Source organism: Saccopteryx bilineata, chromosome 4, assembly GCF_036850765.1.
Source record: "Saccopteryx bilineata isolate mSacBil1 chromosome 4, mSacBil1_pri_phased_curated, whole genome shotgun sequence".
NCBI classification, from domain to species: Eukaryota; Metazoa; Chordata; class Mammalia; order Chiroptera; family Emballonuridae; genus Saccopteryx; species Saccopteryx bilineata.
The window spans coordinates 11,652,828-11,669,853 of NC_089493.1; the positions used below are offsets into that span (position 1 = coordinate 11,652,828).

The 17,026-nt window shown below is 45.2% G+C and overlaps 1 protein-coding gene across 1 annotated transcript in view; it reads left to right on the top strand.

Moving 5' to 3' along the window:
• LGMN (legumain) overlaps positions 1-17,026 on the top strand; it is a 46,545-nt gene that overhangs the window by 18,806 nt on the left and 10,713 nt on the right. Inside the window, exons 3-10 of the mRNA XM_066276399.1 lie at positions 3,629-3,726; positions 4,991-5,072; positions 8,907-8,992; positions 10,169-10,244; positions 11,042-11,104; positions 11,850-11,916; positions 13,142-13,260; positions 13,347-13,436. Of these exons, the coding sequence (XP_066132496.1) occupies positions 3,629-3,726; positions 4,991-5,072; positions 8,907-8,992; positions 10,169-10,244; positions 11,042-11,104; positions 11,850-11,916; positions 13,142-13,260; positions 13,347-13,436 (681 nt within the window). The remainder of the gene's footprint in view (positions 1-3,628; positions 3,727-4,990; positions 5,073-8,906; positions 8,993-10,168; positions 10,245-11,041; positions 11,105-11,849; positions 11,917-13,141; positions 13,261-13,346; positions 13,437-17,026) is intronic.

A 17,026-nucleotide genomic window follows, 5' to 3' on the forward strand; every position in this document is an offset into this window, starting at 1 on the left:
AGCGTAACATTTTTGAGGTTCATCTATGTTGTAGCAGGTGGCAGTACTCCATTTTTATTGCCAGTGAGTATCAGTCGTATGGCTGGACCACATTTCGTCAGTCCATTTACCAGTCGGTGGACATTTGGGTTCCCATGTGTCGCCCGCTGTGAACAGTGCTGCCAAGAACATTGTGTGGATGGACGTTTATGTTTCTTTGGGGCAGATAAGTAAGAGTAGAATTGCTCGGTTATGTGGCAGATTTACATCTAACTTTTTAAGACACTGTTAAACTGTTTTCCAAAGTGGCTGCACCATTTTACATTTCCTCAACAGTGAACGGAGGTTCCAGCTTCTCCACATCCTCGCCAACACTTGTTATTGTCTGTCTGCTTGTGAAGTAGTTTTTGTGATTTTAATTTGCATTCCCCTAGGAACAGATCTTTTTATATGCTTATTAGCCATTTGTGTATCTTTTTTTAATTTGATTTATTGGGGTTACATTGGTTAATAAAATTATTTTGAATATTTCATGCCAGCTCCTTCTGGCCTGAAGTGTTTCTGTTGAGAGATCAGCTGGCAACCCCATGCTCCGAGCCAGCAACCTTGGGTTCAAGCTGGTGAGCTTTTTGCTCAAGCCAGATGAGCCCGCGCTCAAGCTGGCGACCTCGGGGTCTCGAACCTGGGTCTTCCGCATCCCAGTCCAACGCTCTATCCACTGCGCCACTGCCTGGTCAGGCCAAACAGGTTCTTGATCCCTTGTTCTGTCTCTTCACCCCTATGATGCAGCAGGTTTGATGCTTGATATTGTCCCAGAGATCCCTTAGGCTTTTCTCATTTTTTAAAATTATTTTTTTTGTGGTACTCTATTTGGGTGTTTACTGTTATCATGTCCTGTAAATCACTGATTTGATCTTCTTCATCTATAACCTGCTGTTGATACCTTCTACTGTATTCTTCATTTCAGATATTTTGTTCTTCATTTCTGATTTTTTTTATGGTTTCTATGTTCTTTTTCATGTTTTCTATCTCTTTGTTTAAGTTCTCACTGTGAACATCCATTCTTCCCCTAAATTCCTTGAGCATCTTTATAATCATTGTTTTGAACTCTGCATCTGTTATCTTGGGTTGCTTCCATTTCATTTCATTTTTTTTTTCTGGGGATTTCTCCTGTTCTTTCATTTGAGGCATGTTTTTTGTTGTTGTTTTTTTACAGAGACAGAGAGAGAGTCAAAGAGAGGGATAGATAGGGACAGATAGACAGGAACAGAGAGAAATGAGAAGCATCAATTATCAGTTTTTCGTTGCGACACCTTAGTTGTTCATTGATTACTTTCTCATATGTGCCTTGACCGTGGGCTTTCAGCAGACCGAGTAACCCCTTGCTTGAGCCAGAGACCTCGGGTCCAAGCTGGTGAGCTTTGCTCAAACCAGATGAGCCCGTGCTCAAGCTGGCAACCTCGGGGTCTCGAACCTGGGTCCTCGGCATCCCAGTCTGACACTCTATCCACTGCGCCACCGCCTGGTCAAGGCTGGGGCATGTTTCTTTACCTCCCCATTTTGTCGGCCTTTCTGTGTTTGTCTCTGTGTATTAGGTCGATCTGCTGTGACTCCCAATGTCTTTCTGTGATTTTATGTCATAGGTGTCTTGTGGGGCTCAGTGGTGTAGCCTTCAGATCACCGGACCTAGGTGCTGCAGGAATGGCTCTTGTGTGGGTTATGTGCACCTTCCTGTTGTAGTTGAATCTTGAATGCTGTAGGCCTGTTTGTGGGCAGGGTTACCCCTCCAGCCAGGTGACTATAAGGATAGGCCCTGATCACAGTGTATGAGCCACTGTGTGGGGGCAACCCCCTGAGGCAGTTGTTTCCAGCAGGGTCTGGCGCCTGCTGGGGTCTCCCTTCGGGTATGCTGCTTGTGTGGTCAGTTGGGCTGACACTGGTTGTGTTGGTTCTGGGTCCACTTGGGCAGGGTTCTGGTGCAAGTTGATGTCAGACACTGCCTTAACTAGCCTTCGGCTCCCAGGCAGTTTGCTATCTGTGGCTGCCTCTTCTACTGGGCCTGCATGTGTGTGGGTCATATATCTTCTTAAGCGACATGTTTGCTCAAATCTTTGATCTATTTTTGCCTGGTTTGATCATCTTTTTGAGGTACAAGAGTACTTTGCGTATTCTGGATACAAGTCCTGTTAGATAATGTGTTTTGGAAATATTTTCTCATATTCTGTTGCTTGTCTTTTCATTTTCCTAATGGTGTCTTTTGAAGTGCTAATGTTTTTAATTTTGATGTCCAGTGTATCATTTTTCTTTTATAGACCATGCTTTTGTGTCATATGTATAACATCTTTGCGCCTTATAACTCTGACTCCCAACGATTTTCTATTGTCTTCCAAAAGTTTTGTCTTAGCCCTTACATTTAAGTCTGTGCTCCTTTTTGAGTTAACTTTTGTGAATACAGGTAGTATGGAATGAGGGCCTGAGTTCATTATTTTGCATGTGGATATCCAAATTATTCCAGCACCATTTGTTGAAAGACTGTTCTTTTCCTGGAGTAGTTTTGAAATCAGAAACCGAAAGTCTTTCAACTTTGTTCTTCTTTTTCTAAATTTGTCTATTCTAGGTCTTTTGCAATTTTATATACGTTTTAGGATCATCCTGTCAATTCCTATGAAAGCCTGCCTATCTCTTTAAAATTTTTAAATAATACTGTCTTCTGATCCGTGATTGAGATGACTATCTAGATCTTCTTTAATTTTCCTCTGCAATATTTTATAGTTTTTAGTGTCAGCCGTGCACTTCTTTTGTTAGATTTATTCCGAAGTATTTGTGTGTGATTTTTTTTTAAATTTTCTTTTTTTTGTTGTTTTTTTTTTTTTGTATTTTTCCGAAATTGGAAACGGGGAGGCAGTCAAACTCCCGCATGTGCCCGACCAGGATCCACCTGGTACACCCACCAGGGGGCGATGCTCTGCCCATCTTGGGGCATCGCTCTGTTGCGACCAGAGCCATTCTAGCACCTGAGGCAGAGGCCACAGAGCCATCCTCAGCGCCTGGGCCAACTTTCGCTCCAATGGAGCCTCGGCTGCAGGAGGGGAAGAGAGAGACAGAGAGGAAGGAGAGGGGGAGGGGTGGAGAAGCGCCTCTCCTGTGTGCCCTGGCTGGGAATCGAACCCGGGACTCCCACATGCCAGGCCGACCCTGTACCACTGAGCCAACCGGCCAGGGCTGTGTGTGATTTTTAATGAGCCTGCTTTCTGACAGGAGTAATAAATAATAGGATGATTTGTCATGTGAGTTGGAGGGTGTGTCTGCTCACTTCCACTTTCACGAGAGCGGTCGGTTAAATCTGACATAATACTGACTTTCCTTCAAAGACCTTCTTACCTGTATGTAAATGCGGTGTGATGGTGTGTGTGTAGTTGTCCAATATATTGCCTGAGGAATAAAAGCTTGAATCATAAAGGGGGTTGGGGTTTTAAAAAATTGAGTGCAAAAATATAAATGCATATGTTTTAAAATAATTTAAAGACCTAGCCAATAGGAGATGATTCACAGCATGCCTTCTATGAGAAAGAACATGTAGCTCATTAGAACTCCCAAACTGGCCTCCTCCTGGGTGAGACTTAACACCTGCCCAAATCACGTCTTCCAGGCGGATGCGTGCCACGCCTACCAGATCGTCCACCGCAACGGGATCCCCGACGAGCAGATCGTCGTGATGATGTATGATGACATTGCCACCTCTGAGGAGTGAGTGTGGGGCACTTTCAACTTGGTGGGGAAGGCCTTCCGGGCAATGAAAAAAAAAATGCATATAGAGTCATGGAGTCCTTAGATCAGGGGCCTCACGGGCTACAGACAGACTTGCGGATGAACTTTCCCACGGCTACGTCATGTAGAGCTTTGAACGTAACTCGGGGCACCCTGGCAATGGCGCAGACGTGGGCAGAGGTTGCTGCAGGGTTCGAGCTGGTGCGCCGGAAAAGCGGGAAGCGCCAGTTCCTTCTCGGCCCAGAGGACTCATCATTGGGTTCAGAAGTGCTCGTTCTCACCTCCGAGCAGGTGGGCAGCACGGGGCTGGGGGTTGCCCCCTCACAACCTGTACGGAAAAGGCTCGTTGTTTATTGGATCCCACCGCCCTTTATGTACCTATTTATTTATTTTTGAGAGAGGAAAGGGGGGGGGCAGAGAAAGAAAAAGAAAGAAAAGCATCAACTTATTGTTCCTCTTAGTTGTGCCATCGATTGCCTCTCATATGTGCCCTGACCAGGGCTTGAACTGGTGACCTCAGGTGTTGAACCAGTGCCCTTGGGATTGAGTCAGTGCCCTCAGAGTCAAGCTCTGACCCAGGCTTGAACTGGCAACCTCTGGGTCAAGCTGGCAACCCTGGAATCGAACCGGTGACCTCAGCGCTCCTGGGTCAGGGCCCTATTTACTTTTATTATTCCTTGAATTTAATTTTACATATACTTCTGTCATGACTGCTTATCTGATTTCTGGAGGAGACCAGAAACAGTAAGTATGGGCATGAAACTTGACCAGTGCGAATCTTCCCCACTGCTCGGTCCCCCTGCTGTGGCCCCTTGGAAGGCTGCTGCCCTTTCCTGAGATCACAGGCCAGCTAATCCGTTCTGAGCTTAATGCCTGAGCTCTCGTATTCAAGTCTTGGTTGTGGTCTTTTTCTACGAGTACTTTTGCTCCGAGAGATCTCTTTGTGAGATCTGGCTCCCAACGCACTGCGTGGTTTCCGTGGGGAGGCCAGAGACCTGGGCCTTTGTTGCTGTCCTGAGTCTTAGAACTTGGCCTTCACTGCTCCTGCCAGCAACTTGACTTGGGGGATGACCACGATCCCCAGGCTGCTAAACCACTAACACTTTGTGACCACGCGGGCTATGGGCTGTGTCTTCAAACTTGGTTGACTACTAATGTTATGCGGAACAGAGGCATAGTTTTGAACCGAAGGATTGCAGAGACTGCCAGATTTGGGGCTTCAACTGGGTCCTTTGATTTTCAGCAATCCCACCCCAGGAGTTGTGATCAACAGGCCCAACGGCACGGACGTGTACGAGGGGGTCCTGAAGGACTACACCGGAGAGGTGAGGCGGCGTGCGCGGCGGGCTGGCGGGGCTCCTCGTTCTCGTGATCGTTTTCTCTGTTGTGTGCCTTTCCAGTGTTCGTACCTCACTGGACTGATTTCTGGTCAGGGTGTTATGTTTGTATTAAGATTTGTGCTTGAGGAGTTATATTTGAGAGTTTTTATAGACGGGAAAAAAAAAGAAAAATGTTAGAGGTAAGTTGTCATCTACCAATCTTTACTTTCCTGTCTCCTATATTAGTGGTTCTCAAAGTGTGCACTAGGGCACACTGGTGCGCCCTAGAAGATTTCCAGGTGTGCTCTATGGTATTCCAGAGAAATACGTTCCTCTTGGGGACCAAAAAAACCAACAGAGTTGTTGGAGTTTAGATTTTGGGGGACAGAGGTGTGGGGAATTGGCTGTAAGCTGACAGTCTGCCCAAACCCCCACCTCCCTTGCCTGATTAGGTTGCAAAAGGCTGTTAAGCTGTGGTGCTGGATTGTTTACACTACCCTCCATGTTCCCCGGAAAGACTGGAGGCAAGTTTCTTTTATCCTTTGTTTGGTGTAAAGTTAAGATGGATATGTATGGTGGGAGTTTTCTGCACTCATCACAATTAAGAGTAAAAAGAGAGAAATTCTTCAATGTATTGACAAGGTAATGAGAGTTTGCCTTTCACATATATGCCCAAACATTGAAGAAATCGCTAAGACACATCAGGCTCATGTTTTTCTTAAACACAAGAATGAAAAAACTTAACACATTCGCACTGGGACCTGCCGAATTGAATAAATCTTACTAAGATTGTATCTATATATATAAAAAGATAACTTTTTTGTTGTTTATTTATTTTTTATTATTTTTTAAGATTTTATTCAATTTTTCAGAGAGAAGAGAGAGAGAGAGAGAAAGGGAAAGAGAGAGAAAGGGAAAGAGAGAAAAGGAGGGAGGAGCAGACAACATCAACTTCCATATGTGCCTTGACCAGGCAAGCCAGGGTTTCGAACCGGTGACCTCAGTGTTCCAGGTCGACGCTTTATCCACTGTGCCACCACAGATCAGGCTGTTGTTTATTTTTTAACCCCTCTTTTTTACAAATTCTAAAAAGCATAACCAAAAATATAACATAAAAATGTTTTCTAATGTCAGAATAAATTTAATTTTGTCATATTTATTTTGTTTAATTACCATAAAAGCACACTTAGACTTTATATTTTTTCTTTAATATTATAACATATTTCTCAGAAATTTTATATAGTGCGCCTACAATTATTTGTAGGATTTTAAATGCGCCCCGACTTCAAAAAGTTTGAGAACCACTGCCATATATTTCAAGTAAGCCTGATAATATTGTATGTATTTCCTTCACTCATACCTGACTTTCCGGAGGTGTTTCTGTTTATCCGATTAAAGGTTATCTGTACACATTCCCCAAAATCAGTTTTTTCAGCACCAACCCGGTACAAAAGCTTCTTTGGATTTTGCTGAGATAGTTTTTTGTTAATTATTATCGTATATCACTTCTGAATTATTATATCCCTCCCAGTTGACTGAGGTTGTATAAATTGACACATTTTTTAAAAACACTGTGGCAATACTATAGGATTGTGCACCTGAAACCTGTTTAATTTTATCAACCAATGTCACCCAAATAAATTCAATAGAAAGTTAAGAAAAATAACAAAAGGAACTAAAATGTTATATATATATAAAGAAAATGTTAATGCATAATGCCTATATCTACTGATTGACAGGAGGTTGCAAAACTGGGATATTCTCTCGTTTCTCTTTTTTGTAAAGTGGGACACTTTTATGTGGGTTCACGTCACCTTATCTCTAGTTTGGTTACTCAAATAACCAAACTTAAATTTTTGTTTTGTTTTGTTTAAATTTTTAAACTTAAGTGTTAGAAGTTCCTGCAGTGGAGACATCCTTTCGTCACTGTCTACATAGTTCCCTTGGGGTCCTGTACCTTTGGACTGTGGCCCCTTGTTTGTTGAATTTACATGAGACATTTCCTGTAAATGAGACTAAGAGGCACACTGGTATTGCAAAAACCAAAAAACACTGTGATGACTTTTTCCCTGTAGATTTTTTTTTTTTTAACAGAGACAGAGAGAGAGTCAAAGAAAGGGACAGACAGACAGGAACGGAGAGAGATGAGAAGCATCAATCATCAGTTTTTTGTTGCGACACCTTAGTTGTTCATTGATTGCTTTCTCATATGAGCCTTGACTGCGGGCCTTCAGCAGACCGAGTGACCCCTTGCTCGAGCCAGTGACCTTGGGTTCAAGCTGGTGAGCTTTTGCTCAAACCAGATGAGCCCGCATTCAAGCTGGCGACCTCGGGGTCTTGAACCTGGGTCTTCTGCATCCCAGTTCAATGCTCTATCCACTGTGCCACTGCCTGGTCAGGCTGTCCTTGTAGTTTTTTATAGTCTCCTTTTCTTAATATCAGAGGGATCTTTTTGGAACTAATATTACTGGTGGAAAACGTTTCTGAGAAGTTTAGCGATTCTTTCAGTTTCCATTTTCTCTTTTAAATTCAAATACAGTTAAATTGAACACATCATACATGTCATAATAAATGATCATCCCACTTTTATGAAATTGTTTCTCTCTAGTTGTACAGGGTAGGGCAAAAGTAGATTTATAGTTCGTATGGAAAATACAATAATAAATAATACAAGATAAAACTGTGTTTCTCGTACTCACAGCTGTTAGCCTACTTTTGCCCAAACTTGTATAAGGAGATGTCTGTAATCTAAGTGGTGGGATTTTTGGTGATTTACTTATTTATTTTTTGGACAGAGACAGGAAAGGAGAGAGATGAGAAGCATTAGCTCATAGTTGTGGCACTTTTAGTTGTTCATTGATTGCTTCTCATACATGCCTTGACCAGGGGGCTCCAGCAGAGCCAGTGACCCCTTGCTCAAGCGACATGGACTCAAGCCAGCGACTTTGGGCTTCAAGCCAGTGACCTTTGGGCTCAAGCCAACAACCATGGGATCATGTCTGTGATCCTATGCTCAAGCTGGAGACCTCAGGGTTCTGAACCTGGGACCTCAGTGTCCCAGGTTGATGCTCTATCCTTGTGCCACCATTGGTCAGGCTCCTATGTGCTTTTCTTTTCTGCATTATTTAAAATTTATTTATTTATTCATTTTTTAGAGAGGAGAGGGAGAGACAGAGGGAGAGAGAGAGAGAGAGGAGAGACAGAGAGAGAGAAGGGGGGAGGAGCTGGAAGCATCAACTCCCATATGTGCCTTGACCAGGTAAGCCCAGGGTTTCGAACCGGCGACCTCAGCATTTCCAGGTCGATGCTTTATCCACTGCGCCACCACAGGTCAGGCTCTTTTCTGCATTATTTTAATGAGCAGGTATCAGTTTAGAAAATCTCCTTTAAGGACATCAAATGTCCTTGGGACTCAGCCTTTTAGGCAGTAAGCTGGATGCCAGGGCCGGGCACAGAGCGGATGTTTCTGCAGCCTCTTTGCTGTCTTCCTGAGGTGGGTGCTCTTCCTCTGCTCCTTGTCCTGACTGACCAGCAGCCTCGGGTTTCTCCGCATGGATTTATAATGGTCAGGAAGGAATGGCAGGCTTGCGGAGTGCATCAGCCAAAGACATGTTATTTGAGAAGAGGTAGTGCATGTGACCTTGATTTTGGTCTTTCTTGGTTCCTGTTTGCTCTCTCTTTTTAAAATATATTTGTTTTTTAAGGGAATTGGCAGTTAAGTATTGGCTCTTAAGCCTCGGGCCTTGGAGATGTTTGGGCTGGTGGCCTGGGTCTGTACAGACTGAGCAAATGCTCCGATTCGGAATAACACATTTGATTTCAACTCCCAATTCTTCGTAGGACGTCACGCCGGAAGTCTTCCTGGCTGTGCTGAGAGGCGATGCGAAAGCAGTGGAGGGCAGAGGCTCTGGGAAGGTCTTGAAGAGGTAACGTCTGCCTGCTTTATGGTCCCCGCACTTTTCTGAGTGACCCGGCAACCAGAATGCGGTTGTTCTGGCTCCCGGGCTCCCGGCGCGTTCACCCATGAGAACGGCGGAGTGGGCGCTTTGTCCCGACGTGAGGCGGGCTGCCCCGGGCGGATGGCTTCCTTTGGCAGCCCATTTCTGTACCACATTAACCCTGTGATCCAGGGTTCCTCATCATTCTTCATGAACTGTTCCCCATCACTTACACCTGCTGCTTTTTGTTGTCCGTGGACCCTAGTGCTGGTCACATTCCACTGCCGGTGGCACACCCGAGACAGGCGGGAAGGCCGGCGGGGGTCAGGTTGCAGGGCCAGGCCTGCCCCCATCCCTGTGCTCCAATCACAGGGCAGCGCCACGGGGGACGAGACTGTTCATAAGGCAGCGCTAACCTTCGCATCGGGGAAAGTGAACACCAGTGCTTGCTGTGCCGGCTATGAGTTAGAGATGTCTGCTCATTCAGCATCTCTTTGTAGCATTTTTATATGAGGTCAGGGTCTTTAGTAACATGCCTTCAGAGAGTCTCAGCTACTTGGCAAACGGTGCTGTTTCTCTTACACTTTGAGACCTGGGCACAGGGAAGCTCTTGTGAGTTAGAGCAGAGACGGGTGTCTGTGTGGGATGAACCACATTGGTTTCAAGCAAGTTATTACATCTCTGCAGCCGGAAGCAACGCCCTCAGAGTGGTGCCCTGGTGCGGGTGGGCAGGTAGGTGTCCCAGACTGTGCAGGCCGGGGCCCCGGCGGAAGTTGGAGCTGCTGGACATGTTTGTATGTGTTCCCTGGCTCCCTTACTTATTTTGGGGAGATCTGGTTGGAGAGCGGCTGCTGGGGATGAGGCCCAATTGCCAAAGCACCCCACTCCCCAGATCACACCTCATCTGTCCGATTACCCAGCACTGGTCTCCTCCTCCCTGGCCGTGAGGCGGGGCTCCCAGGCTCTGTGATATGCGTGTGGCTCAGAGTGACACTCAGCTGGATCAGAGGGACAGGAGGGCTTGTCTTCTTTGTCTCCCATTGGAAGACTGTAACCCTCAAAATTCTTAGTGTTTTGGTGAGGGTGACTTTTCAGAGAAGTGGAAGTAGAATAGAGAAAGGAAAAGGTCGACCATGACTCTCGTCTGTCCTTCTGTCTCGGCAGCGGCCCCCGGGATCACGTGTTTGTTTACTTCACGGATCACGGAGCTACCGGATTACTGGCTTTTCCTAATGACGATGTAAGTATTATTTAATGCTGTAAAGACAAGCTAGAATGGGAAACAAAACCTGGGTGGTGACATCAAACCTGTGACATGGGTTTCTACTGCGCTACCAGGGTGGTGTGTGAGGACACGTAATAGCTTGAAATCTCCTCGGAAGAGATGCTGGTAGCTTGGCATCTCTTCCAGCCAGTCCTCCTCCCATTGCCGGTCGTGTTGCAGCCTCAGTGGCCGTCTTGGGACTGGGAGCACTGTCTGAGTGCTCCGCGCAAAGTGCGGCGTGAGGACGCCTACTCTCTGCTTTAAATATAGAATAAAACCCTTGAGACGACAGTCGTGGTAATGCTGTTCCCTAAGATCATTTCCAGGGATTGGTAAATAAGAATTTGAAGGCATCATTAGGACTTTATTTTGGTGGTTTAGCCAGCAGATGGTTTCTCTTGAGGCCTTGATCTCTTTTTTTTTATTTTTTACAGAGACAGAGAGAGGGATAGGCAGGGACAGACAGACAGGAACAGAGAGATGAGAAGCATCAATCATTAGTTTTTTTGCGACACCTTAGTTGTTCATTGATTGCCTTCTCATATGTGCCTTGACCGTGGGCCTTCAGCAGACCGAGTAACCCCTTGCTCGAGCCAGCGACCTTGGGTTCAAGCTGGTGAGCTTTTGCTCAAACCAGATGAGCCCACGCTGAAGCTGGTGACCTCAGGGTCTTGAACCTGGGTCCTTGGCATCCCAGTCCTACGCTCTATCCACTGCGCCACCGCCTGGTCAGGCTAGGCCTTGATCTCAATGTCAATATTCTTGCCTTTTAGCTTCACGTCAAGGACCTGCATAAGACCATCCATTACATGTACAAACACAAAAAGTACCAGAAGGTAACATCGGCCTTTGGGGAGGTTGTGGGGGAAGAGTCACGAGCAAGGCAGCGGAGGCAGAGCTCAGTGCTCCGCGACCGGCCTGCTGACTCTGGGGGGCTGTCTTTTCTGGAAAGGGTATCCTTTCGACCCATCTGGTTTGCCAGGGTTAACCTTTCCTGGTTCTGGGGCTTCCGCCAGTGGACCAGACTCATTGGGGACCTTGTTCTAACAAAGGGCACAGATCTTACCTCTGGAGCTTGACTCTGGGGTCTGGGGTGAGGCCTGAAAATTTGAGGCCAGTGCTGCTAGTCTAGGGACCATACTTTGAGGACGACTGTTCCTAGGACTGCTACCAGTTTGGGGCAGCGGGGGAGGAAAATATCACCATCTTCTTTTCGCTGTGGCCCCCGCTTGCCCATAGCGCCCTTTAGAGAAACAGCGTAGCTCAGGCCTATACCTGATAGGAACGTGGTTTTCCGTGCTGGACAGTGACAGTTTTCCTTAGCATCATCTGTGACTCCATTTTGTCTGCTTATTTCAGCAAATAGATCTCCTGTTGGTGGGGAATACATTCGAGTCCTTCTGGTTTGTACGACAACAATTTCTATAGCCTCTGGCAGCAGCCTCTTACAGAAGAGATGTCTCCAGAAGCAAAGGGGAAAGACCCTTAGACTGGGTCACGAGAACGGGCAGAGCCGAAAGAGCATTGGTGGGAGGCCTGCCCGGCCGCGGTGTGAGCCCACCTGTCTCATTTGCCTCACAGATGGTGTTCTACATCGAAGCCTGTGAGTCTGGGTCCATGATGAGTGATCTGCCTACCGACATCAATGGTAGGTTGGATGAGCCCATTGCTCAGGGGTGCACAGGGTCATTCTCTGATTCTGCCAACACAAAGAACCAAGTACTCTACATAAGCGAGTACAAAGGCAGCCTGGTAACGTAGAAGTGGGGAGAGAGGTGTCGGCGCCTCTGGGCTTTGTCCCCTCCTCGGGGATTCATGACCAGAGAAGAAGGGATCTGCTTAAGAGTTTCACGGTGCTCTTCTAGGTTCTAGTCAAGCTCAAGTCCAAAATCACATAGTCTTTGTCACTCTGGCCCTTTGTGACATGGTGCTTGCTGGCTCTGATCTTGGGCAGGTGACTTACCCTCTTTGACCCTTCAGTAGTCCCACCTGTAAAATGGGTATAAAGATAGCACTTGTTCATCATTTTTTTTTTTTTTTGTATTTTTCTGAAGCTAGAAACGGGGAGAGACAGTCAGACAGACTCCCGTATGCGCCCGACCAGGATCCAACCGGCACGCCCACCAGGGGCGACGCTCTGCCCACCATGGGGCGATGCTTTGCCCCTCTGGGGCGTCACTCTGTTGCGACCAGAGCCACTCCAGCGCCTGGGGCAGAGGCCAAGGAGCCATCCCCAGCGCCCGGGCCATCTTTGCTCCAATGGAGCCTCGGCTGCGGGAGGGGAAGAGAGAGACAGAGAGGAAGGAGAGTGGGAGGGGTGGAAAAGCAGATGGGCGCTTCTCCTGTGTGCCCTGGCCGGGAATCGAACCCGGGACTTCTGCACGCCAGGCCGACGCTCTACCACTGAGCCAACCAGCCAGGGCCTGTTAATCATTTTAAGTGATAACATTTGTCAAACACAGTTTTGAGCCCATAGTAGCTAGATAGGAAATGTATTGTATAGGTTCAGTTTCTTCAATAAATATTAACTTTCTCCAGAAACTAAATTAGGTACTTACTTTTTTTTCTTCAAGTTGCCAGAACTATTAAAACCTTGTGGCATTATTTCAAAATAGCGTCATGTCCTCATAAGCACCCGTGCTTGCTTTTTGCTGTCCAGAGTATCTATCAACTGGCTTCTCTTCTTTCCACATGTCATTTTAGTCACGTTATCATAACTGAGTGAACAGTGCTGGGTACAGCGATGCCTCCCTGGTGCTGACCGCAGGTGGCATGCTTTGATTGCCCCAGGAAAGACAGAAAGACTCAAGCTTCAGGTGGAGTCCACAGCAGAGGATAAAATGTGACTAACAAGTGCCTTTAATTCCTTGTAGTTTATGCAACTACTGCCGCCAATCCCGACGAGTCCTCCTATGCCTGTTACTACGATGAGAAGAGGTCCACATACCTGGGGGACTGGTACAGCGTCAACTGGATGGAAGACTCGGATGTGGTGAGCCCTTCGGGAGCCGCTGTTCAGTTGAGGCTTGACCTTCAGGCTCTGATGGCCAAAGGACCTGACAGTTGACATTTTTGCAGGAGGACTTGACCAAGGAGACTCTCCACAAGCAGTACCAGCTGGTGAAGTCGCACACCAACACCAGCCACGTCATGCAGTACGGAAACAAGGTGAGCAGGGAGCCGACACTCCTGTTCGGGTCCCCAGGTCCTGGCCGACTCGCGTGGATGGTTACGCCTTGGTGGAGAGAAGTGGGATCCCAGGGAGAACTGTCTGGGGCACAGGATGGCTCTGCTTCTCACGGCCACTCCCAGCCTGGGGACCCTGTTTGGGCTTTGGAATCAGACCTCGCTACTTTTAAACTTGCAAAGTTGTGGGGCTTTGGGCAAGCTACTTAACCTCTCGGAGTCTCCATTTTTTCCATGGGCAGAGCCCTCGTACACAAGCTATTTAGGGGCATTAAGGAAGGTTGTACATGGAGAGAAAAAGATGGCAGCAGAGTAGGCGGATGCACAGACACCCAGCTCTCATGACCAAACTGGAATACAAATCAATTTAGGAAAAATTAGCATGAAAAACCAACTCTGAACTGCAAAAACAGCTCTCAAAAACCAAGGAGCAAAGAAGAAGCCACAACAAAACTGGTAGAGAGCGCCTGAATCTCCCCTGCTTACAGGAAGGGGGGGATGAGGCTGAGAGCCCAGAGGGGATCTCACACAAGAGAAAAGAGCAGAAACTTCTGCACACAGCCACTTGCCTGGTGACCAGGGAGCGAGGTGTGTTGAAAAGACCAGCTTATCTCCCACGTGGAAAGGAAAGAGAGAGGGACAGACTGTGAGGGGCTAAGGAATGAAGGAGATGACCTAAGAAAGCTGACTCATCTGTGCTGGAGGCAGCCATAGCTGGGGGAGGGACTGAACCTTTCACAAAACAGAGCTGAATTGCTTCCGGATCAGAAATCTCTGGACATCTATCCAGCTCCAATCAGCGCAACAAGACACAACTGAAAACAGGAAGTGGGGAGGAGGGGCAGTAACTCAGGTCTCCATGGAGATCTGAGATACACCTCCCCCTACTGAAGCTGAGAAAACACCCTGCCTCCAGTGAGATTAGCTGGCTAAAGAGGCCTTCAGAGTCTCAGGTTACACCCACTGCATTCCTGGATACAGTTTCAAGGAAGCCCCCTGCTGAGATCAGTAAACAAGACTATCACCTGTTAAGAAAACAAACAAATCAAGACTTCAAAGCTGCCCAAATCCGAAAGTGGATTACAGATAACAGCTGATACCAACCCAAGAAGACCTAGGAATAACACAATTGAAAACTGGAGGCAGACAACACCAAGCCTAGACTCAACCAACTCTACAAATAAAATGCCCAAAAACACATAATGAGAAGACAAAGAAGTGCAATCCAAATGAAACCACAAGAGACACCTTCAGGAGATGAACTGAGTGATATGGAAATAATCAAACTTCCAGATGCGGAGTTCAAAATAATGATTGTAAGGATGCTTAGGGATCTTAGAACAACAATGAATGGTCATTATGAACACCTAAATAAAGAAATAGCAAGTATAAAAAAGAATCAGTCGGAGATGACAAATACAATATCAGAAATAAAGACCACAATGGAAGGAATTAAAAACAAGATAGATAGAGCTGAGGATCGAATCAGCAAGTTGGAGGACAACTGGAATGAAGGCATGAAAGCAGAGAAGAAAAGAGAAAAGAGACTCAAAAAGTCAGAGGAAACTCTTAGAGAGCTCTGTGACAACATGAAGAGAAATAACATCCGCATCATAGGGGTTCCTGAAGAAGAAGAAAAAGAACAAGGGATAGAGACTTTGTTCAATCATATTATAGCTGAAAACTTCCCTAAATTAATGCAAGAGAAACTCTCACAAGTCCAAGAAGCACAGAGGACTCCATTAAAGAGAAACCCAAAGAAACCTACACCAAGACACATCATAATTAAAATATCAAAGCTAAGCGATAAAGAGAAAATATTAAAAGCTGCAAGAGAAAAAAAAGTTATCACCTACAAAGGAGCCCCCATAAGGATGACATCCGACTTCTCAACAGAAACACTTGAGGCCAGAAGGGAATGGCAAGAAATATTCAAAGTAATGCAGAACAAGAACCTACAACCAAGACTACTTTATCCAGCAAGGCTATCGTTTAAAATCGAAGGAGAAATAAAAAGCTTCCCAGACAAAAAACAACTCAAGGAATTCATTACAGCCAAACCAATGCTGCAGGAAATGTTAAGGGGCCTGTTGTAAACAGATCAAAGTGGGAAAAGAATATAGCAAAAAAGAAATACACCTTTAAAGAAGAAAATGGCAATAAACAACTACATATCAATAATAACCTTAATTGTAAATGGATTAAATGATCCAATCAAAAGACATAGGGTAGCTGCGTGGATAAGAAAACAGGACCCATACATATGCTGTCTACAAGAGACACACCTTAGAACAAAAGATACACATAGATTGAAGGTAAAAGGATGGAAAAAAAAATTTCATGCAAACGGAAATGAAAAAAAAGCTGGAGTAGCAATACTTATATCAGACAAATTGGACTTTAAAACAAAGGATATAGTAAGAGATAAAGAAGGCCACTACATAATGATAAAGGGAGTAATCCAACAGGAAGATATAACTATTATAAATATCTATGCACCTAATATAGGATCACCCAAATATATAAAGCAGACTTTGATGGATTTAAAGGGCGAGATCAACAGCAATACTATAATAGTAGGGGATTTCAATACCCCACTAACATCACTAGATAGATCCTCAAGAAAGAAAATTAACAAAGAAACAGCAGACTTATTGGAAACACTAGATCAACTCAATTTAATAGATATCTTCAGAACCTTTCACCCTAAAGCAGCAGAATATACATTCTTTTCAAGTGCTCATGGTACATTCTCTAGGATAGACCACATGTTAGGGCACAAAAGTGCTCTCAACAAATTTAAGAAGACTGAAATCATAGCAAGCACTTTCTCTGATCACAATGGCATGAAATTAGAAATGAACCAGAACAGAAAAGCTCAAAAATTCTCAAACACATGGAAACTAAATAGCAGGTTGTTAAATAATGAATGGATTAAGAATGAGATCAAAGAATAAATAAAAAAAATCCTAGAAACGAATGACAATGAGCATACAACAACTCAAAATTTATGGGACACAGCGAAAGCAGTACTGAGAGGGAAGTTCATAGCACTATGAACTTTCAGAAGCTAGAAAAAGCTCAAATAAACAACTTAACCCTGCATCTAAAAGAATTTGAAAAAGAACAGCAAGTAAAGCCTAAATGTAGTAGAAGAAGGAAATAATAAAGTTCAGAGCAGAAATAAATGACATAGAGGCTAAAGAAACAAAACAGAGGATCAATGAAACTAGGAGCTGGTTCTTTGAAAAGGTAAACAAGATTGATGAACCTTTAACTAGACTCACCAAGAAAAAGAGAGAGAGGACTCAAATAAATAAAATTAGAAATGAGAGTGGAGAAATAACAACTGACACAACAGAAATACAAAATACTATGAAGAACTGTATGCCAAAAAACTAGACAACCTAGATGAAATGGACAAATTCCTTGAAACATCCAATCTTCCAAAAATCAATCTGGAAGAATCAGAAAACCTAAACAGACCGATTACACCAAATGAGATTGAAACAGTTATCAAAAAACTCCCAACAAAGAAAAGTCCGGGGCCAGATGGCTTCACAACGGAATTC